The sequence below is a fragment of the Glycine max genome, chromosome 12, assembly GCF_000004515.6.
Source record: "Glycine max cultivar Williams 82 chromosome 12, Glycine_max_v4.0, whole genome shotgun sequence".
Taxonomy (NCBI): Eukaryota; Viridiplantae; Streptophyta; class Magnoliopsida; order Fabales; family Fabaceae; genus Glycine; species Glycine max.
Genome location: NC_038248.2, coordinates 34,749,022 through 34,770,943, shown reverse-complemented (window position 1 = coordinate 34,770,943; position 21,922 = coordinate 34,749,022). Strand labels below are relative to the sequence as shown.

At 31.2% G+C, this 21,922-nt stretch overlaps 2 protein-coding genes across 15 annotated transcripts; both read left to right on the top strand.

Annotated features, from left to right (window-relative positions):
- Nucleotides 1–9,079: 9,079 nt before the first annotated feature.
- On the top strand, nt 9,080–13,968 carry LOC100781344 (E3 ubiquitin-protein ligase WAV3). Of its 2 annotated transcripts, XR_005887426.1 has the most exons (3): nt 9,080–9,529; nt 11,262–13,416; nt 13,716–13,968. XR_005887426.1 is itself a non-coding variant. In XM_003540143.5 (2 exons), the coding sequence occupies exons 1-2, from the start codon at nt 9,308–9,310 to the stop codon at nt 13,161–13,163; spliced, it is 2,124 nt and encodes a 707-aa protein (XP_003540191.1). In that variant the 5' UTR covers nt 9,080–9,307; the 3' UTR covers nt 13,164–13,430. The 2 variants fall into 2 exon arrangements, 1 of the variants encoding a protein (XP_003540191.1); XM_003540143.5 differs by lacking the exon at nt 13,716–13,968 and having other exon boundaries at nt 11,262–13,430.
- Nucleotides 13,969–14,479: 511 nt separating this feature from the next.
- On the top strand, nt 14,480–21,710 carry LOC100499641 (protein kinase family protein). 13 transcript variants are annotated; one of them, XM_006591768.4, is made up of 11 exons: nt 14,480–14,660; nt 16,029–16,108; nt 16,459–16,569; nt 17,136–17,249; nt 17,710–17,982; nt 18,115–18,356; nt 18,470–18,766; nt 18,959–19,192; nt 19,498–19,728; nt 19,891–21,391; nt 21,506–21,710. In XM_006591768.4, exons 2-10 carry the CDS (start codon nt 16,039–16,041, stop codon nt 20,149–20,151), a joined length of 1,833 nt encoding a protein of 610 aa, XP_006591831.1. In that variant the 5' UTR covers nt 14,480–14,660; nt 16,029–16,038; the 3' UTR covers nt 20,152–21,391; nt 21,506–21,710. The 13 variants fall into 13 exon arrangements, with proteins under 13 accessions (XP_006591831.1, XP_040862985.1, XP_040862991.1 ...); XM_006591769.4 differs by lacking the exon at nt 14,480–14,660 and adding an exon at nt 14,897–15,472; XM_041007054.1 differs by lacking the exon at nt 14,480–14,660 and adding exons at nt 15,189–15,462; nt 15,530–15,668 and having other exon boundaries at nt 19,498–21,391.
- The last annotated feature ends 212 nt before the right edge of the window (nt 21,711–21,922 follow it).

The following is a 21,922-nucleotide window of genomic DNA, read 5'->3' as shown; positions in this document are numbered from 1 at the left end:
ATCATTAATTAATTCAATGATCAACTTGAGTTTTAAAACTTTTATAAATTGTCTTGGACACCTGAATGATTTGGCAAATGTATATTACTTGAGTCTAATTATAAATTTTTCACGGACGCATTTCTTGATTTACATAATTTAAAAAATGTATTAGAAATTCAGAATACTAGATATTAATAGTTTAATAGCACGGTTAGTATCTCCTTAATGATAAGAAATCACTAGGCTTCCCATCCCATATTACTTGATAGTGTTGTGCCGCACTTTGCACATGATTAGTAACAATGTTTCTAGATACTGAAGCTCAGTGTAATATGCAGCCATTGCTATTTCTCCAATGGTGGACAAAGCCACAAAGCTAATCTTTTTTTTTTTTTTTTTCATGTTAGAGGACATCACTAACGGTCAAGGAAGAGGGGCATTGCTACGCGTAACCAGCGAAATTGTTGGTACACCTAGCAATTTTACAATTTTCTCATTTTGCCATTTCATAAAAGGATACGGATTAGCTGATCCGTATGAGGCCCATGGATCAGTTGATACGTATGAACTGAACTCTACTTTCTAATCAACTGAGCTAATAGACCAATTATGTTATAAAATAAATAATGTTATACATAACACTAAAATTTTTAATGTATATTTAATGTGCATGTAAATTTAAATAATAAATTTTGTGACAATTAATTTTGATATAACTCATACAAATTATTTAATTCATATATTTTTTCATAAATAAAAAATATTTAGTATTAAAAAATTTAATATATTAATATATTTAAAAAACATATTTTTGAAAAAAAAAATTTAAAAATACTTACGGATTACGTGATCCACATGAGTACATAATCCGTATGACTGGTACGGATTATGTAATCCGTATGAATTATATCAAAATTAATAGTCACAAAATTTATTATTTAAATTTACATGCGCATTAAATATACATTAGAAAGTTTAGTGTTATGTATAACATTATTTATTTTATAATATAATTGACCTATTAACTCAATTGGTTAGAGTATTGTACTAATAACTTGAAAGTCTTGATTCTTGTTTGGGTCATTAATTTTAAATTAATTCGTGACACATTTTTGAAAAAAAATTAAAAAAAAACTTTTGGATTGGGCTTGTATGAATTAGCTGATTCATAAGCTTCATACAGATTAGTATCTTTTTAAGAAAAAGCAAAATGAAAAAAATTGTAAAATTACTAGGTGTGTGCATGTAGCCGTGCTCAAGGAAGACTTAAAATCAAAGAGGAACTTTCAAGTTTCAACCAACCATTATTTAAAAACAAATGTTACTGATTTTCATAATAAATATTTTTATCTTTTAGTTCTTTGACCAATGTCTAAAGGACACTAATTTGTAAGACTCTTATTTAAGTGTGCGAACCTTGTTTTTTCAACATTGTAATGGCAAACGTCCCTTTAACATGTTAGAGCATGAGGTGCTTGTTTGCTACTGTTGTGCTCGTAACATGCTAGAGGATAGGCATGGCAAAAAATTATGTTATATTGCCCTTGACTATTAATAACTAAATATATTATTAATGGTGAAAAAGATTTTAAAGATCAAAATAGAGAAATGTCAAATGTGTATTACAAGCAGGACAGGACTACATGTAATAATCCAAATTGTCTTCCAATGTGTCTTTATTAAACTTGACCCAATAAGGAGAATAACCTAAGTTATAGAAACATCAATAATTTCTTGCCGGATTCACGTGGGACGGGGACGAAAGAGTTCCCTAACTTCAAAATTATAATAATACACCAATTTATGAATATCGATTAATTTAGTTATTAAAACTATAAATATGCCATTTTTTATATTATTAAATGATGGTTATGTTTTTGAGCTTGAAATGATGGTTATGTTTCTAATACTATTAAGTACTAACATATATTTAAATTTCTAATACTACTAGATAACGATTATTTCAATCCTTAAAATTACAACAATGAGAATTAAAATGACTGACTTTTAATGATTTTGAGAATTAGATTGATATTTTTATAATTTAAGAACCAACATTATCAATATTTATCATTTCAAAAATGAATTTAATCCATCACTCTTATGAGTTAATTAGGTTGATTTGATATCGAATTCTTAAACAAGTAATGTTGAAGTCAAATCAACATCTTTAATTGATTTTATTTTCTTCCTTCCTCTATGGTTATTGAAGTAGAAAATGTTGGAAAGTCTTGCTTCTCTTGCCTTAATTATTAAGTTGCAATTTATATATCTATTCAGCAATCTTATAGAATACTACTAACTGATTTTAAGAAAAAATATATAACATGACGTTTGTTCGTTATTTCCATGGTTTGTAAAAAAAAATACTCTATTATTTAGGTAATGTATCACCAGATTTGAGAGGCATAGTAAAAGAAGGTATTCGAAAAGTCCATGTTGCCTATTCCAATTATTAGAATGCATTTATATATTTATTGGACAATTTCAGCTAATTTAATTTTAAAATAAAATCTAACCCAAAGAGTTAAGCATATTTGTAATCCTAACATGTCAATAATCCAGAGAAAAAAATAAAGTTGAATTGAACTGTCAAATGTGATCGTCTTTATTATAGCTTTTTGATGGTTGAATTTTAAATGTTGTGGAAACAATTAAAAATCAAGATTCAAAAGTGTATTTGTTTTGATTCCTTCGCATATTGATCATTGAATTTGTCAATATATTATACTCTTAGCAGATTTGTTCTGGTTTCTTTGGCAAGCTGCTTATATGACTATGTGGACACTTTCAAAAGCTTTACTTGTGTGATTTCTCAAGTTGTGGATGATTGTATTGAATATTAAGCTATTGGGTGTATTTAATTATTTAAAAAAAACATCTTATAATGACTATTGTACCCCACCCGACCTAGAATCCTTAGCTAACTATATAACCGTATAGTACTCGGCCATCTGAGGACTGTTCGGCCTCTACCACAACAGCGGTAACATCATTGGAAGCATAATCCTTAGATTAATTAAGACAATATTATCAGATAATGAAGGATTAACGTTTTATTAATAATAAGATAAGACCCATTAATATGTATATAAAATGATAAGATTTTTGAGATAAAATAATTATTTATTCTTATTTATTATTTTGATTTATTATATTAATTTTTGGATATATCTAAGAACATCTAAGTATTTTTATAGATATTCACCTTTTGAGTATATGATAAAAGATGACCGAGATAATTAAATATGACTCGATCCAACAATCAAAAATTATCTCAATATTCTCAAATAAGTACAATTATATTTTATTATAAAAAAGTATATGTCTTTTAATTATTTCTATGAATTACCATCTTCATTATTCCCTTATTATCATTAACATGAAGTGTTATATATAACAAATACTATTTCATACAAATAGTATTAAAGAGCATGACTGTTTATCATACATATCACACTATACTATGTTGATTCTTAAGTATTAATTAACAACCATATATATAGGAAAATGGGATGTGATGCAATTTGGCTGGTGCATATACTGCACCGTATTGCTCCGCTGTCCATTCTGTCGTCATTGTCATTGCACACATTACTGCCGTTTGATTTGACTATGATTTTGCATTGAGGACACAACACACCATTTAAATTATACTATCATATTCATGCATGTTTGCCTACTTTTTGGGGTAATCCATTAACTTTCATAACCAACACACTCCCACCCCACCATTCAATTTTGGCTACTCTTTTGCCCAGCAATCCATTTAATTTTGACAACCAGCTCATACCTATAATACCAGTTACCATTCATTTCAGCCCACTTTTCTCACACTAGTCAATAACCATATCTTCTCCACTACCTATATCCTATCACAAATTATACTGTATGCAAATTTAGTTTTTAACAATGCTTTTATTTATTAATATCTCGCCTACAAATACTTAAATAAACTTACAGTTATGCTGTGACGCTTTTTACAAGAAAAATTTGCTTGAAGAAATTATTTTCTCATAATAGTTTGTATAATAAATACGTAACAAAGAAAAATAAAAGAAGATAATTAATGTGATAAAAAATAATATTACATGAATAATAATAGTCTCTGGCTCATCCACTCAACCAAAAGATACCGAAGAAGTTGAAAAAATTCACGTCGTAATTTCAGGAACACAGCTAATATAGGCTTCTCAACAACCCCAATATGAAGACGAAAGATCTTAACGAAAAAGAAAGAAAAGAAGATGAACAAACCCACCATCACACTCACACTGACACAATCACATTAAAAACAGACAAGCCATGAGATTGCTCAAACTTCCACTTATGCCTTACCCGAGAAGAGGGCCCATTTTGAAAGAGAGAGGCTTTCATTTCATCCCTATGATAGTATGACTAATTCACAAGTCTTTTCTTAAAATGGGTGTAATATATATGTTACACAAATATTTATTAATTAATGTAAGTAAAAGTTGTGACAAACTAAAATAGAAATATATAAAAGTAAATAAGTAAATTATAACAATTACTAATATAAAGAAAGCACAAAAGAAAATATTCTAAGAACAAATATAATAAAAAAAAATTCACTTTTCATAATTGACTTTATTTTATTATTTTTGTAATCTTAAAATTGTGTCGTGCGAGCATGTCACAAGATTTAATCGTGTCAATTTTAATGTTAGTTTATTAACTCAACTAATTAATAAAGTAAATTATAGTATTACAATATAATAATCTTTAATGATTTGCAATCACTCTAAGGAAGGAATTATGTCACTTAGCAATCAATTCATAAGCTATTCTAAGAAGCCTTTAAATGTATGTTCTACTAAGGTAATGCGTGGTCCATATTTTTTCCAAAAAAAGTTATTTTAAATTTTAAATTTAAAACAATTACTGTAAATATAAAATATAAGTTATTTGATTTTTTTTTGTTATACAGTTCTTTCAAAGCTAAAATTCATTTGATAAGAAAATTAAAATTTATTTCAAAACAATTGTCTCATTCAATAGAAAAAATATTGATAAAAATATAAAATATTACCTAAAATTAATTCAATCAACATAAATTAATTTACGTTAATGAGGACAGAAATAAGGATTGCAGTAGTAAAAGTGTGCAATCAATCCAAACCTGGGAAAATATGGCATTGACGAAAATAGTGAATAAGAAATAGACTTAAGCAAATGCTAATACTAGTGTCGTAAGATTATTCGTTAAAAAATTTAAAATAAAAATATTTTTATTGAAAGACGAAAAATTGCATTATCATAATTTTTTTAAGCTTTATTATGATTTCTAAAATAAATATTTTTTTCTTTTAGTTTATTAACCAATAACAAAACTCATAGACTTCTTCGATTGATTTTCATATTATGAGCGGGTTATTAACACACTCTAATATAACTACCTATTCATACTCTAAAATTTAAGCTATTTTTATTTATTTATTAACATATTAAATATCATCTTTCAAAATAACATATTAAATAAAATTTCGAAAGTACAAATATATTAAAAAGCTTTCCTTTTTCAATAAAACAAATTAACACTTGAAAAATTTAGACTAAAACATTCAAAGGAAATATATAAGTTTATTTATTTTTTGTTTACTTCATATTGAATAAATCTGTTTTATCATAAAGTTGATATATTAATCAATTACTATTTTATATTTCCTCCTTTCAAAAAAATAAGTGTAGTTTTGAATTTTTTTACATAGACAAAGAAAAATCAATAAATAAATAAAAAATAATAATAATTTTATAAAACTAACCTGATTATTATTAATATTACACTGAAAATCATGACACTTATTTTGAAATAATAATTTTATTTAAATGCTTCTCTATATTTTTCAAAATTAAAATAAAAGAATAAGAGAATAAAAAGGTTAAATAAAATACAGAGGTAACAGTTAATTTTGTGATAATTACTTAATAAAATTAAGGATAAAAATATCAAACAAGAAGTGTATGCTAAAATAGAATATTCCTTTTATAATAGTTAATTAAATTTAAGGACAAATGTTCATTTTTTATTTCTGAAAGTGTGAGACAATAAAAAAATTTACTTAAAAGATAACAAATTAAAATTTAATTCCAAAAATTGTAAAGAATATAACAAATTAATTTTATGGTTAACTCTTTCCAATTAACTTTAAGCTTTATGTACACATTCTTGATTACATGACATTTTATATGTTGGCAAATCAATTGTTTGATGAATGAAATAGACTAAACTGTTCATAAATTATTTATGAACTAATTTGTCGATTACGAAAAAATAATTCTTTTTTACCGCATCCATTATTCTTTGTATCTACTATTATCTCATTTTCCTTTATATCTTCTATCCCAAAGATGCACATATCTTGTTTTTTCTTTTTCTTTTAAAGAGTGTTATCCTTAATGACTTATTTATCCTTACTTAATATACGGACAAACACAACGTATATAATTGCTGGGATCTTCGGATATTTCGCTCAAATATTCAATATTTTTTCTTTGATCAGTATGAAAAACTCAAATATTTAATATAATTTCAAAACTTATATTTATTTAAATAAGCATTCATATATTGGGTTTGATTTTCTCATCCAAGGTTCATATTTTGAGTTTTATGAATGAAAAACATATTATTAAAAGAAGAAATTCTATTACAGATATTAATAAGATTTTTTATAAAGATTAATTATCAATAGAATAAATAAATATTTTTTTTCTGAGAAAGCTGATCAATAATATTTTATACCAAGGAAGAATTGTCTCAATTGATTGATCCTATCAACATGAAAAAATTGATTCTGTTTATGTCGGCGGTCTTCTTTGACAGAATTATTTATATATCATGTTTATATAATTTTTTGGAGAATAGTTGGGTTCTTTCTTCAATAATGTGTAGTTCTATAATTATTATCATACCTTCTTATATTATAAATTTAAGTCTCACAATATATTTCATTTTACTTTTTCTTATTGTAGTCTATAATTTTTTCGTCTCAAATTTCAATAATTAATACTAATAATATTATTTTTTATATTCATAAAATATTTTTCTATCTATTATTTATTTAAACTAATTATAATTATTTCTATTTTAGTTTTAAATATCTTTGTCTTGATTTATATATATATTTTAAAATTAATTAAACTATAAAGTCCGCATACAAAACAAAAGTCTTACTAGTATATCTGGCGGTTGGGGGACGCCTTATATATTCCGTACGTAACATTCAATTAACCCACATCTTTTCATGCTGATATTAGTGAGCGTGGGAAGTTCATGTAAATAGAAATAGCAATGGAGTGGGTCATTCACATTTCACGGTTGTTGTTTGTCATGTGCAACAAATATTATAAGAGGAAATTATACTTGCATTATCTGATTTTATTTTTTTTACACCCTTTCCTTCTTAAGTACTATCAATTATAAGATAGGTACATGTAGATAGGTAAATGTTGATTATGACTTTTAATGAAAATTGATATTTAAAATACTCTCATTTTTTTTTCTCACACTCACATTTCTTATATTTTTTTTAAAAAATTATATGTGATATCCCTATTTTTTTGCACTTTACAAAAATCTCCTTAATTGTTTAGCTCATAATATACCTTCACCCCTCATTCCTAAACACCACTTAATAATTTAACATAATGTAGGCACATGATGGTTAGATGATAAAAATTTATATCTAAAATATTCTTATCTTCTTTTTCTTGATTCCATAAAAAACATGACACAATTTTCAACCCGAAAATAATTTAACATTTTTTTTCTCTAATTGGATGCGAATTCAACTTTTTGTTAAACATGAATTTATCTTGTTGGTATGCCTGTGTTAACACACTTTTTCTTCTTCTTCTTAGTTTAATTTTTTTAGTACATGTTGGATCGTTTGATTGCTGCATTTTTTTCTGATGTGTTCTCAGCGATGTCTATTGATTGAATATGATCATTTACTTCAAATTTTAGTGTTTTGCTTTTGCTTTTGTGTTTTTAACTCCTTTCTTTGAAATATTTATTTTTGATGGTTAGGTGTTTGATATGATGTTTCAATCAAGAGCATTATCTTCTTCAAGAGTCAAATATTAAAGAAAAATTTGTTATTATCTTAAAAAAAATTGATTAGATCAATTGTTAATTTGTTATTGAATATTTAATAAAGATGATAAGACAATTTCATATACTCACATATTTTAATTAACATAAAAAAAAGAGAACAGAAAGAGAATAAAAATAACATAAAAAAAGAGAAGTATAAGATACAATTTAAGAAAAACATGTGAGTGAGATTCATTAATTTACTCATACTATAAAGTATTCAACTATAAATAAAGATTGGTGATATAGTAAATACAAAAAAAGTACCAAAACAAGAAGCATCAGGAAACAAAAGGGCAGTTTTGACTTGTAACGTAGTGGAACATTAAAAAATTCATTAATTATATTTAAGATTTTACTTGTAACGTAGTTGAACATTAAAACTCTTATCATGGTGAAATTAATTTTTAATAATTTAATATTTATTTTAAATTTAAATATAATAATTATAAACATGACATTATATTCAAATTAAATTATATTTTTCAATTTCTTATATAAAGTCTCTATTAGAGTTTTAGAAAAAAAAAATTGATTGAAAGAGAAGAAATCTCAAGGTTTAATCGAATGATTCAAGATTAATCATCAATAAAATTAGATCCTTTACACGCTACCGTGAACAATTATTATTATTATTATTATTATTATTATTATTATTATTATTATTATTATTATATTTGTATTAAAAATTAATATTATTTTAAAATTAAAGTTAATATTATTTTAAGTTCTAACAAACTACTATTCTATTTCTTACGTTACTTGTTAGTTTCTTTTTTGTTAGGAATCGACTTTCATTCATCAACATGTAAAAGTAAAAATGCTACTACTAAATATTTAAAATGATTTAAGACATAGTAAAAATTACTATTTGTTAAAGAAAGATTTCTGTTTTTAACCAGATAACACACAACCATAAAAAAATGGCATAATTTGGTTGAGAGAAAAAACTACTTGAGTTATAGTTACTGATTTTGCTATAATTCTGCTGTTTTCTCAACAAACTTTCCCTCTATCCTGTCTGTCCACTAATCTCCTTTCTCTCTCTCTCCATTCTTCATCCGTTACCATACATAAACAAACTCTCACCACCCTTTCTCTATTCTCTTCGTTTTCCAATGCTTAGAGCTATTCAAATTCAAACTTTTCTTTGCTCCGTCACCGTGTCCTCCCATTACTGCTTCAAGATCTGTCTTTCGCCAACCAAATCAAATGGGAAGCAAATGGAGAAAAGTGAAGCTCGCTATTGGGATCAACATGTGCGTTCAAGTCCCTAAAACCGTCGAACATTCCTCTTCCTCTATCAGCTCCGCCACCCCCTTCTCCGACCGCCTTTCGCCGTCCGGCGATGCCTCCGGCCACTGCTCCGTCTCTTCGATAACCTCCTCCGCCTCCGGGCTCCGCCTCTCCAGATCCAAATCCAACTGCTCCAAGGTTCGCATTGCCCGTTTACCTTTACTTCCTACTTTCACAATGGAAAATTAGACTCTTTTTATTGTCGTAGATTCTGATTCTGATTAAAGATTTTCACTACTTGGGTTGAAACTTGAAAGTTGAAACTCATTCATTATATAAAAAATTAATTTTTTTTTTTTTTGCTTTGTGTTGGGGTAATTTAATCGTAATGCCATATTCTGGAAACGATTTATTATTCGTCGTTTTGGTGTTGCTTTCATCCCCATTACCATGTGTAGTAGTACCCTTTAAGGGCAAGTGCATGTTTGAGAATTATTTGGATGGACACAAAATAAATTAAAGGGAGGGACCCTATACAAACAATGATAGGTTTTACTGTTTTTTATTTAAGGAACCCTTATAACATGATGATAAGTATTGCATAAAATTAGAGCATATAGTATAAAGCTATACGGAAAAGGGTTCCGTAGCATTTGAGGCCTTTCAACTCTCAACGCATTGTTTCACTCATTCAACGCCTTGTTTTGCTAAGTGCCAACCATATAAAGAGTCAAACACCCCCTTCTTATAATGACTTTTTATTCTGAAAATCCCAGCTGCTAATAAAGAAAAAGAAAGGGACTTTGCGGGATCAGAGATATTGAAAAGAAAGCAACATGAACGAATCATCTTTGATTTGTCCTTCTTATAATGACTTTTTATTTGACCATTATTATTAATTCTCGAAAAGTTCAATGTTAGAGTTGCATTTTGCCTTTGCCTTTCGGAAAAGCGTATATTGAAAGTTGTTTATTTTTTACTTTCTTGTCCTTGCTGCGTGTGTTTGACCACATAGCGTTGACATTTTTAGATAGTTGTAGATTTGCCTGGGAATCCTCGTGATTAGGTAATTAGGCATTTTAATAGTAAATTGTCGTCTGTGGTAGTAAATATAAATAGTACTGGACCTGCATCCAGAAATAAGGGGAAGTGTTAGACAAAATAATGTAATAGTGACTTTTCTAAATTTTGCATTTATTTATGAATACTTTAGACTTTATTTGCGACATTGCTCAGATTCGCAGATTTTGAAAACAGTTTTCTAAGCAACACAAAATAAAATATTTAATAATAATACAATTTACAAATATTTTTAAAATTGTATTATAGTTTTTAAGAAATTAGAATAATTTATTAAAATAAATACTATTTTTAAGCCTTGGCGGCGCTGGCTTTTTTGTTTTTAAGTTTGACTAATGTAGATGTAGATTTGGTATTGATCGTTGGATCATTACCTTATGGTCACTTTTTCCACTGGTGATTTTTTGTTTGATTAAAATTAAAATAAAAAAGTTCACTTCATAAATGTTAGGAAAATTTACAAGATATGAACGAGTTCTCGTGAAATGACTTGTGAATGGATTTTATTTTATTTTTATAAAAAATATTGTATTTTGTCAATCACCTATATGCCCTCCCCCTTCCAACCATAATTAACTATTAGGCATTCATAATAGCTTTATTATGAAAATTTAGTATCAAATAGCAATGATGACAATGTTATTACTACATGAGGTGAGATTTAAGTGGTGAGTGTAAAACGATTGCTAGAGTTTCACAGTCCTAATTAGTGTTCTAGGTGACATCAACGTGTCTCTTTTTCTCTTCCTCCATCTTGGTTCAAGGGAAGTTCGTAGAGTCTTGTTTGATAAAGTTTGTAGAGTCTGTATTAGCGCTTATTTTCTCACACTATGTTCTACATTATCCACAGGGGACATGTGCAATTTGCCTGAACTCAATGAAAGCAGGGCAGGGGCATGCCATTTTTACTGCAGAGTGTTCTCACTCTTTCCATTTTCAATGCATTACATCTAATGTAAAACACGGGAACCGGATTTGCCCCGTCTGCAGAGCAAAATGGAAAGAGGTTCCTTTTCAGAGTCGTTCTTCTAAGGTCTCCCATGGCATCAACCGAGTAAATTCACCGCGAAATGATTCCTGGACAACTCTACTAGGGAGGGTTCCTACCCAACAAGCTAGTACAGCTCCACAACTTGCATCTCCTAATAATGTTGCTGAACCAGCTATCTATGATGATGATGATGAAGTCTTGGATCAACAAACTTCAGTTACCGAAGATATGGATGAAGCTGTTCACAATCTAGTAAACACAATGGAGATCAGAACATATCCTGAAGTTTCAGCAATTGCAAAGTCAGCCTCTCATGATAACTTCGCTGTATTGATTCATCTCAAAGCTCCCCCTCATTCAGGGAGACTCAGTAACAACACTGAATCATCAGCTCAAAATTCTCGTGCTCCAATCGATCTTGTCACGGTTCTTGATGTGAGTGGCAGCATGTCAGGCACAAAGATTGCACTACTGAAACGAGCTATGGGTTTTGTCATACAGAATCTGAGTTCATCAGACCGGCTTTCTGTCATTACCTTCTCTTGCACAGCCCGCCGCATCTTTCCTCTTCGGAGGATGACTGATGCTGGAAAACAGGAGGCACTGCAGGCTGTTAATTCTTTGGTTCCAAATGGTGTTACAAACATTGTTGAAGGCTTGAGGAAAGGTGCCAAAGTGTTTGTTGACCGCAAGTGGAAGAACCCAGTTGGCAGTATCATATTACTATCTGATGGACAGGATTCATCCATAAACAGTAGCAGAATCAATGTTGTAAATGATTACCGGTCACTTGTCCCGTGCTCCATTCATCGGAACAATGGAATGGGTCTGCATATACCAGTGCATGCATTTGGCTTTGGTGTTGATCATGATGCTACTGCCATGCACTCAATCTCTGAGATATCTGGGGGTACTTTTTCCTTCATTGAAGATGAGGATGTGATTCAGGATGCATTTGCACAGTGTATTGGGGGACTATTGAGTGTGGTGGTTCAGCAATTACACGTAGAAGTTCAGTGTGTTCACCGTTGTCTGCAACTTGGTTCGGTAAAAGCAGGAAGTTACCAAACTAGCTTGATTGACAGTGGAAAAATGGCATCTATCAAGGTAGGAGATCTGTATGCTGAAGAAGAAAAAGACTTTTTGGTGACAGTCAATGTTCCGGTGGATAAGTCTAGTGATGAGATGTCGTTGATGATTGTTAGAGGTATTTATAGGGACCCCATCACAAAAGAAATGGTGGGGTTGGGAGTAAATAGTGAAGTAAAGATTCAAAGACCTAATGTAGCTAGAGATGTAGTTATGTCAATAGAAGTAGACAAGCAGAGAAACAGGCTTCGAGCTACTGAGGCAATGGCCGAGGCTAGAGTTAAGGCTGAACGTGGTGATTTGTCTGCTGCAGTTTCTGTTCTAGAAAGATGTCAGCAGGCATTGTCTGAAACTATCTCTGCCAAAGCTGGTGATGAACTATGCATCTCTCTTGCTGCTGAAATGAAGGAGATGCAGGACAGGATGGTGAACCAACGTGTTTATGAGCAGTCTGGAAGGGCTTATGTTCTCTCAGGATTGTGTGCTCATTCATGGCAAAGGGCAACTGCACGAGGAGATTCTACAGACAGCACTAGTTTTGTGAATGCATACAGAACCCCTTCCATGGTAGACATGGTTTCACGTTCCCAAACCATGCTTTTGAGGCCTCCACAATCTGCAAATGCCGTCAAACCTGCTAGATCCTATTCTGACCGGCAGCGAAGAAAATAGTAATGCAAACTGTTTGAAAATTTCTCCTCAGAAAAGTCTAATGCATACACTTTTCTGTGGAGACCTTTAAGTTTCTTTTCTTTTACTTATCTTTCCCTTATGGTTTTAGAAAGATGGGGGGGTATAATGGAAAGTGGTAAGGAATGAGTTCTAAGTGTCTTTCGTTGAATTGTACGTCTTCTGGAGAAGAGAGTATAAAGTAACGTAGTAGTGGAGATATTTGAGAGAATTTCTTCATTGAATTACATCCATGGTATATTCTACATACTTCTGATTCTTTTTATTGGTGTTACTCCTCTTTTTGCTTTTCCTTTTTAGTTATAAAGTTTCAGTTTGTTCGAATGGCTTAACAGCCTTCACAAGTAAAACAATCCGTTTAGGATTCTAATTCGATAAAATTATAGCAAGGCAATCATTTTGATTTAATCTTAAAATTGAACTTTAATTTAACAAATTTAAATCCTTTTCACTATAATTTTCACTCTCAGTTCTATGATAGTTTTCTTATGTTGATTTTTTGGGGGCTAATGAAATAAGAATTTTCTTTTTTAGGCTAATGAAGTGAGATTTCGGGGTACGCAGGCCCAACAACAGCCCACGGGTAATGCAACAAAAGCCTCGGAAAAGACAAGAAACTACACAAAAGCTTGCTTACTTGTATTTTCTAAATCTGAATTGTACTCAATTAATCCGTAGACTTACCGGTAAATTCACATGGGGGAGGCTCCATTGATTTTATTTTTTTTAAAAATTATTTTGTTGTGCCGACGCTCTTACTCAGTTAGTCACAAGTGAGGCCACAGCGACAAGCATATTCATTTGGCCCATCAGTTTAATTTTAATTAAAAAAATTTACTGTGATACTTTCCTTTATTTTCTTTTTCTTAACGTGCTCTTTAGCATCTTCAACTCAACACCGTAGATTAGTTAAACTAAGGTTAAGTTTAGATAATTAAACTTAAGGCTGAGTCATGAAATAAAAGAAAATAATTTTATCATTTAAAAGTTTCAATCACAAAATATATTAAAAAATAATTCTAGCAATCCAAACATAATATGTAGTACTACATAATTTTATAAAAGTCCTCCAAGCCAAGAGCACTAAATGGCAATTGACAAAGCCCTTAAATAATGAATTTTGTACAGACTTTCATATACTATACTTTATGTATCATTACTCTTTTAGTAATGAATGAACAGAACTAGAAGGTTGTTAAGGGTCCTTGTAAGTAAGCAAAGGGGTTGCTTTCAAACAGATGGTAGACTAAAAAGGATCATTTTCTAAGGCTCACTTTGTTTCCTCTTTTGTGTGGATCATGTTTTTAAAGGATAAACCCATTATAGTGGGTCTCTATTCAGTGCTTTTGTTTGTTCAACCATGCTCTTTCTTAATTCCCCACAATATCATTTCTAACCTGGTTATACAACATTGATATGCATATGATAAGGAATTAATATTTTCCTTTCCAGTCGTTAAAGTGGAAAGTGAAGGAAAAGGTAGGTGATGTATGCATGACTAAAACACTAAACATGCAGTTTGGTGAAGGATGAATTCCCTCTCATTACTCTAAAATTTTACCTGCTTTTCTTCACTTTAGCTCATCATTACATTATCTTTTATCAAGTAAAATTTAATTCTGGGTCCACTATTAGAATGGACTAAAGTTTTTATTTAGTAGAAGTCTTTGGAGAGTGTAATGATAATCATAATAATATCCCTACAGTAAAACAAGTCCTTGCTTTGACTTTCCTATTTCAACCTCTCTTGTAACTCACACTGCTTTTGCTAAAACAACTTCAAACTTTTAGCTTTTGTCAGTACTTTCAAATCAAAGGAAACTCCTTATACTCAAAAAGAGTTTGCAATGGGGTTAACTAGGATGTGTTATTTTGGTAGTTGTCAAGTTCATTCCGTTTGTAAGAGTTAGATACCATTTTAGAAGCTAATTCTCAAGCCATCCGTAAAGGAAGTTCTTGCAGTTCACAGTCTATATTTATTGTATGATGTAACAATCCATCTGTTGATTTTGCATGTTATCAGTCCTCCTTCAATTGAACCTGTTATGTTTAGGCATATATCAGTTGCGTTTTGATATGTTCAATTATGGATTCGTTATGCTGTTCCTCAACCTACTGTAACTGTCCTATGCTACTTAGTTAATCTAGTCCCTACTTGGGTCACCTCATCTTTGATTTTTAAGTACTTGGGGTGGATAGGATAACCTTAACTCAGGTGTTTGTCGGCTTAACTTTCCTTACTCATTTTACCTTAGTTACATACACGGCCCACAAAACTGAGGTTAGATAAAGTGAGTTCCTATCTCCTTATTCAGTATGAAAAGATTGTCATTCATTTTTTGCTGCAGCATATGGATAAATGGAACTCAAACCTGGGGCTGTTGTTGCCTGTTTCTGAATTGCTTGTCTGTTTATCTATTTGATCCAAAGATGACAATTGGATCGGACGCAGGAGAATTGGAAGATGAAATTTTTCCCCTTTAACAGGTTCACCAATTGATGCCACTTCACACACACACACAATGGAAAACTAGATTCCAGTACAAATAGTCAAGATCATGATAATTTCTATTAGTTGTTTCAGAGTCATGTTGAATGGCTGGTATATACTTTTGAAGTTATTTAGATATACTTTTTGTATAGTTTGACTGCTCAGCCATCTGTCAAATGTTATGGATCAGTGATTTGTAGGTATTTTGTCTTCAGATATGACAGGATGTAGCTAGGTAGTGCTTATCATCTGCTTATGAATTTATCTTGGAAAATCACCAAAGAGATGTGCCTTGTTTCTTAACATGAGGAAATTCTTCCTCAAGATTTGCATAAAATGTTCCTTTCCTTGTATAGGTTGGAATAAATGAAGCCTCAACTCAACGTTGCTGTTGCTCTTGTTATTAGCTTGCTCTGTATTCAGCACTCATTTTGTGGTTAGTATCACCATTTATATTACATTTGGTATTTGACCTTGCATCTGTCACCACTAGTATACCTTGTGTACTGACTGATATTTAGGGGTTTGCCTACTTAAATAAAAAAACTACATAGAAGCTTGACTTTACCCCTTCAACATCAAATAAGTGATATTAGTTTCGTTTTTTCTCTTGATTCAGCACTCATTTTTAGTTAGTTCATAAGTGAGCATTCTATATATATCATGTTATTTTAGTAATTTTAAGTTTGTAGGGGTTCTACGCTTTATATGTTGCTTCTCAAGTCATAAACTGAATCCAAATAAACCATTTTTGTTTCCTCTTTTGCTTGTTGTTTTTACCAACAGATGAACCTTCTGATACTGGACTAAACAAGTGGAAATGTAGATGCTCTTCATTACAAGGGAACAAGATATACTCTCTTGCTAATTGTTCCAAGTCATGTGATTGCCATCCAGGTATACTACTATTTTATTTATTGGTTTCACAAAGGCTAGCCTTTTATGGATAACCCCTTCTCCCCTTTTATAGTCTTCTATCTTCTTTAGTTGATTATTTAGTTGAGCCTTGCCATTGAGCATGTAGTGAAGTAGTTTTGCAGATGCCTGGTAATTAAGATTCGTTTAAAGTCATAAGGGTTTCCTTTACTAATAAATTTCAACTTGTATTTATTGAAGGCAAAATTCATGGTAGATTGCCAAAAACTAATTGGATATGCTTAAGGTACAGGCCAAGCCTCATTCTCCCAATGTAATGTTGTAAAAAACTAAAGTTGAAAACATTGGCACTTTAACATGAAAATAACTTATTGTACCAACTTTTTACTTTTTTAAGATGGCAGTGTAGAGTTATAGTCACTTAATTGATGATATGCTTATGGTAGGAATGGTGTACGTATTCACCACTTAGGTGATTGATATGGTTATGACAAGAATGCAGTATGGGTTCCCTATTTTAAGAGAAAGAGGGGAGACTGTGGTCACATCCTGAATATACTTTGGTAACTGCTTTACCTTCCATGTAGATGCTGAAGAGAATGCATCCATATGGACATGCGAATGTGATCCAAACGGGTTTCCTAAAGTGACAGCAGATGTCCATAACCTTAGTTGTTTTAATGCCTGCAATTGCACCTGGGGTATTTTTCCTTCTTTCTCTTTTGCTTCCATCTTGATTGTTCACTGATTCATAATTTCTAAAAGGAGTACGATCGACTAATGTTAAACCAGTCATTATTATGCATAGAACAAAAATTCATATTTCCGTATGTAAAAAAGATTTGGTTTAAATTGTGGTAGCATTGTAATTACGGGAATTGTGTACTGTTGTTGGAAAATGCAGTTGATGCAACGGCAGTTGTGGTATGGAAACTTCCAAAACCACCAGATTTTTCAACTTCTTTAAAGCCTTTTTCAACTCTCAATTATGAAGGTTTAGAACAGGATTTTCCATAACATATAACTTCCTACTATTAAGGATTTTCTCTTTAACGCAGTTTTATTGATGGTGGCATAACTTTGTGCCTTCTTGTAGAAACTAAATGGCTTTTCCTCAGATCAAGGTACTTAGTTTAATTTATAATTTTGAGTGTTCTGCAGGAACTGTCAGGAAGCCACTAGGTTCAAAGAAACAAATTTCGAGCAAGATTGTAGTAATTTTTCTATCAATATGTGTTATATGCACAACTATTGCATTTCTTACCTCAGTTGTATGTCATGTCTACCGAAGGGACAAAGGTCCTATTCAATCACCAATGATCTCATCAGATAAAGAAACAAGTTACAGTAGTACCACCAACTTGATTAGTCATAGGACTTCTTCAGTGCCAGAAACAAAAGTTGCTATAACTTCTCCTATTAGTCATATTACAGGTAAGTTAGTTTTTGTGTTCACTATCCTTGGAGTCTAATTTCTTAGTTAAAAGTGTATTTGTTTCAGACTGTCTACACTCTACACTTTTTTTTGTTCTTAATTACCCTTTTCTCATTTTTTATTTTATTTAGGATGCTTTCAGAAGGCCGCTTTGTTGTTTGGGAGCCAAAGAGAAACCTTTCATGGAAATATTATTCAATTTTCGTTTGCTGAACTGGAAAATGCCACTGAAAACTTCTCAACTTCCAACCTAATTGGACTAGGTGGAAGTAGTTACGTTTACCGTGGTCGGCTGAAAGATGGTAGTAATGTGGCAGTCAAGAGAATAAAAGATCAAAGAGGGCCTGAGGCAGACTCTGAATTTTTTACAGAGGTTATACCCAATCTAGCTTCAGTTTTCTTTGCCTGGTCATGCTATATTATAATGTTCCATAGTGTCAAGATAAACAAAAGGATGAGCCTAAAACAATTTATTTGTTTGTTCAGATTGAACTATTGTCTAGACTTCATCATTGCCATCTGGTGCCATTGGTGGGATACTGCTCAGAATTAAAAGGAAAAAATGTTCAAAGGCTGCTAGTATTTGAATACATGACTAATGGAAATTTGAGGGACAGGTTAGATGGAATTCTTGGACAAAAAATGGATTGGTCAACTCGCGTTACAATTGCATTAGGAGCTGCAAGGGGCTTGGAGTATCTTCATGAAGCTGCTGCTCCAAGAATTCTGCACAGAGATGTCAAATCAACAAACATTCTTCTGGATAAAAATTGGCAAGCAAAAGTATGAGTCTTAGTTGTTCTAACTTCTAGCAAACAAGTAATTACTTAAGAAAAGATAACTCAACTAAAGAGGGTATACTGAAAGCAAATTCTAATTTTAGTAGTTTTTAATGTCTTTTTACTGGTAAGTTTATTCTGTAAATCCGCTGAACTATGTGTGCTTTTGCATTCCATTCAAATAATGAATGTGCAGATAACTGATCTTGGTATGGCTAAAAACTTGAGAGCTGATGACCACCCTAGTTGTTCTGATTCTCCAGCAAGAATGCAAGGAACATTTGGTTATTTTGCACCTGAGTATGCAATTGTTGGGAGAGCCTCTCTTGAGTCAGATGTCTTCAGTTTTGGAGTGGTTCTTCTTGAGCTTATAAGTGGTCGGCAACCCATCCATAAATCTGCAGGCAAAGAAGAAAGTCTTGTTATATGGGTATTGTAACTTAATGATTTTTAATTACATAACCTAAACTTGCATGTGTCCTTATTTGGAGGATTTTCCATGTCCTCAATTTGGTGCTCAGACTATGACCAAATTTTTCATGAAAGTGTTTCTTTTACATTCTTATAATGTTTTTCATTTTCTATTTACAATCTTGAATTTGGATGATTCAGTTTATTGATAATTACCTGCTTCAGTTTGAGCTTTCTGCATAGCTTGCTTAATGAATTCTACTGAGAAAGAGATTATGGAACCTTCAAATATTGACATAGCATGTCAAACTTCTTCTGTTTTAGGCAACTTCACGCTTACAGGATAGTAGGCGAGCATTAACGGAGTTGGCTGATCCACAATTGAACGGGAACTTCCCTGAAGAAGAGCTGCAGATAATGGCATACTTAGCAAAGGAGTGCTTGCTGTTGGATCCTGACACTCGACCAACTATGAGTGAAGTTGTTCAAATTCTTTCAAGTATTTCCCCGGGAAAATCTAGAAGGAGAAGAACCATTCCAGTGAGCCCTTTTCAGGTTCTTAACTGCAGTGTTCTAGTTTGGACATTGAACATGTTTCTTATCTTTCAAAATTTTTGGTTGATACTTAGACTTATTTTAGCTGCCATTATAGATCATCCTCACTTTGTAATAGAAACAAATCATATCCTGACTTTTTTTTATGCTGAGCATGTAAAGGAACCAGAGGACTTGGAGAAGCAAAGACAAGCCCCACCAAGTATATTTCCATCTCGTAATTTATTGCCACTAGATATTGACCATAATCTTCATGTGGGGAACGAAAATAAAGATGTACATACAGTTTCATCTGAGCATCTGAAGAGTTTGATGCTCTTTACTTCAAAAGGTGAGAGCTGGCATGCATCAGATGAAGAAATGGTAGATTTAACCGAGCCTCGTTTTGAATCATTTTATATGATAAACGACAATTTCCCTTGATGATAAATAGAGAGCAGAAGAAGTTTGAGGAATTTATATTGTGGACTGGTGGTACAGCTCTGTAGCTTATACTTCCCTATGTACTGTAAGTGGGATATCTTAGAGGATGCAATCTTGTAATAGAGTATGCTCATCTAAATTTTTTTCACTTTCCTTTGAAAAATCTTGTACATACGTGGTTTTAGATATCACTGAAATAAATTTGCTTAACTGTTGTACAGAAAAAGCATAGGTGGTTCTGCTTCTACTTTATTTGGAGAAGAATTTGAATGTGATATTTGTAAAGTCAGAAGTCAAATTGCAATCAGCAATAACATAGTACCACTGACCTTTGAACCTGTTAAATTGAATTTATTATAGATGTTGTTGCCCACAGGTATCTCCTGGCTAAAAGCTATTCATATTTCAACCGGTCCAAGCCATTTTGGATTTCAAAAAATGCTAAAATATTTTTGTGATCCCTAATAAATACTTGAATTAAATACTTGAATTTTGTGTTTGTTTTCTAATAAATTTTTTCTTTATCTTTGTTCGATGATAAAATCAATTTTTTTGTTTTTTGGTATTTGACACTTGTTTTACTCCATGATAAATTAATCAATTTTATGTTTCATTAAAGACTAATAACAAATGAAATTTTTTATTAAAAAATAAACACAAAATTTAAATATTTATTAGGAGTCAAAAATATATTTTAGCATTTCAAAAATAATTTATGTATGGTCCCGCCATATATTAAGGTTTGTTTATTGGCATGTCCATATGTTTTTTGATAAATGCAGTTCTCATGTTATTTTATGGGTTGGTGTGAGTGTTAAATAACTAATCAATGGGAATTGATATCATGCGTTAATTGCTTTTCATATCAGACATCACCCATGAAATTATGTGCATTTCTACTACATTCTCTGTCCCGTGTCGAATAAATTGGAATGGTTGCTGGTGAGTAACTTTTGAGGAGTAATTAGGAATGGCTTAACAGAGTTAATATGTTAGTTGGGGGTGGCATTTGTGATTCTGAATCAACCCTTTGAATGGTAGATGAAAGTGTGACTTGTGGAATATGTATGGTTTGGATTAGTACATAAGAAACTTATGTGACTTTCTTTTTCACTAGAACCATAGAGGTAACCCTTTTGTATATTGTATAATAGTAGGTGATGGATCCACCTTCTCCTCCAAGCACACCGTTGCTAAGTCCAGCTCCCCCTAGCCCTAGGGGAGGATTCATGGATACATGGTAAGGGACTTGAATTTTTCTTTGCTTAAACAAAGCAATGGCTAGAAATATAATTAAAATGAAACGTGGAACTGACAATGTCTTTGTTTGTTCTTTTGGTTTTATATCTTCCAGCTTATGGTTTGTGTGCTGCTGCGGTCTATTTAGTTGCTGCTCTCCTCCCCTCTTCGAATCAGGACCTCCTCCACTCTAGACTCTACTGTTTTTGCTGCTTTGTTCTTTCAAACCATTTCTAATTTACCTCAAAAAAATTGTGGCTTTTGTTTCCTTATGGTTGTATTTTGAGATCAAGTTATCAAATCAATATTCAAATTATGAATTCTCCGGCTAATTTTTTAACAAGTCATAATTGGTATGGAATCGTAAGATTTAAAAATAAAACATTTTTCAATGTAAAATTTTTAAATTAGAAATAGATAAAATAACTTCACCAAAAGTCTTATAGAGCAAAATTATTGGTTATATATATATATACTATTAGTTTGTGAAATCTTTATTTTAGAATAATCGAAACGAAATAATTAAATAGTC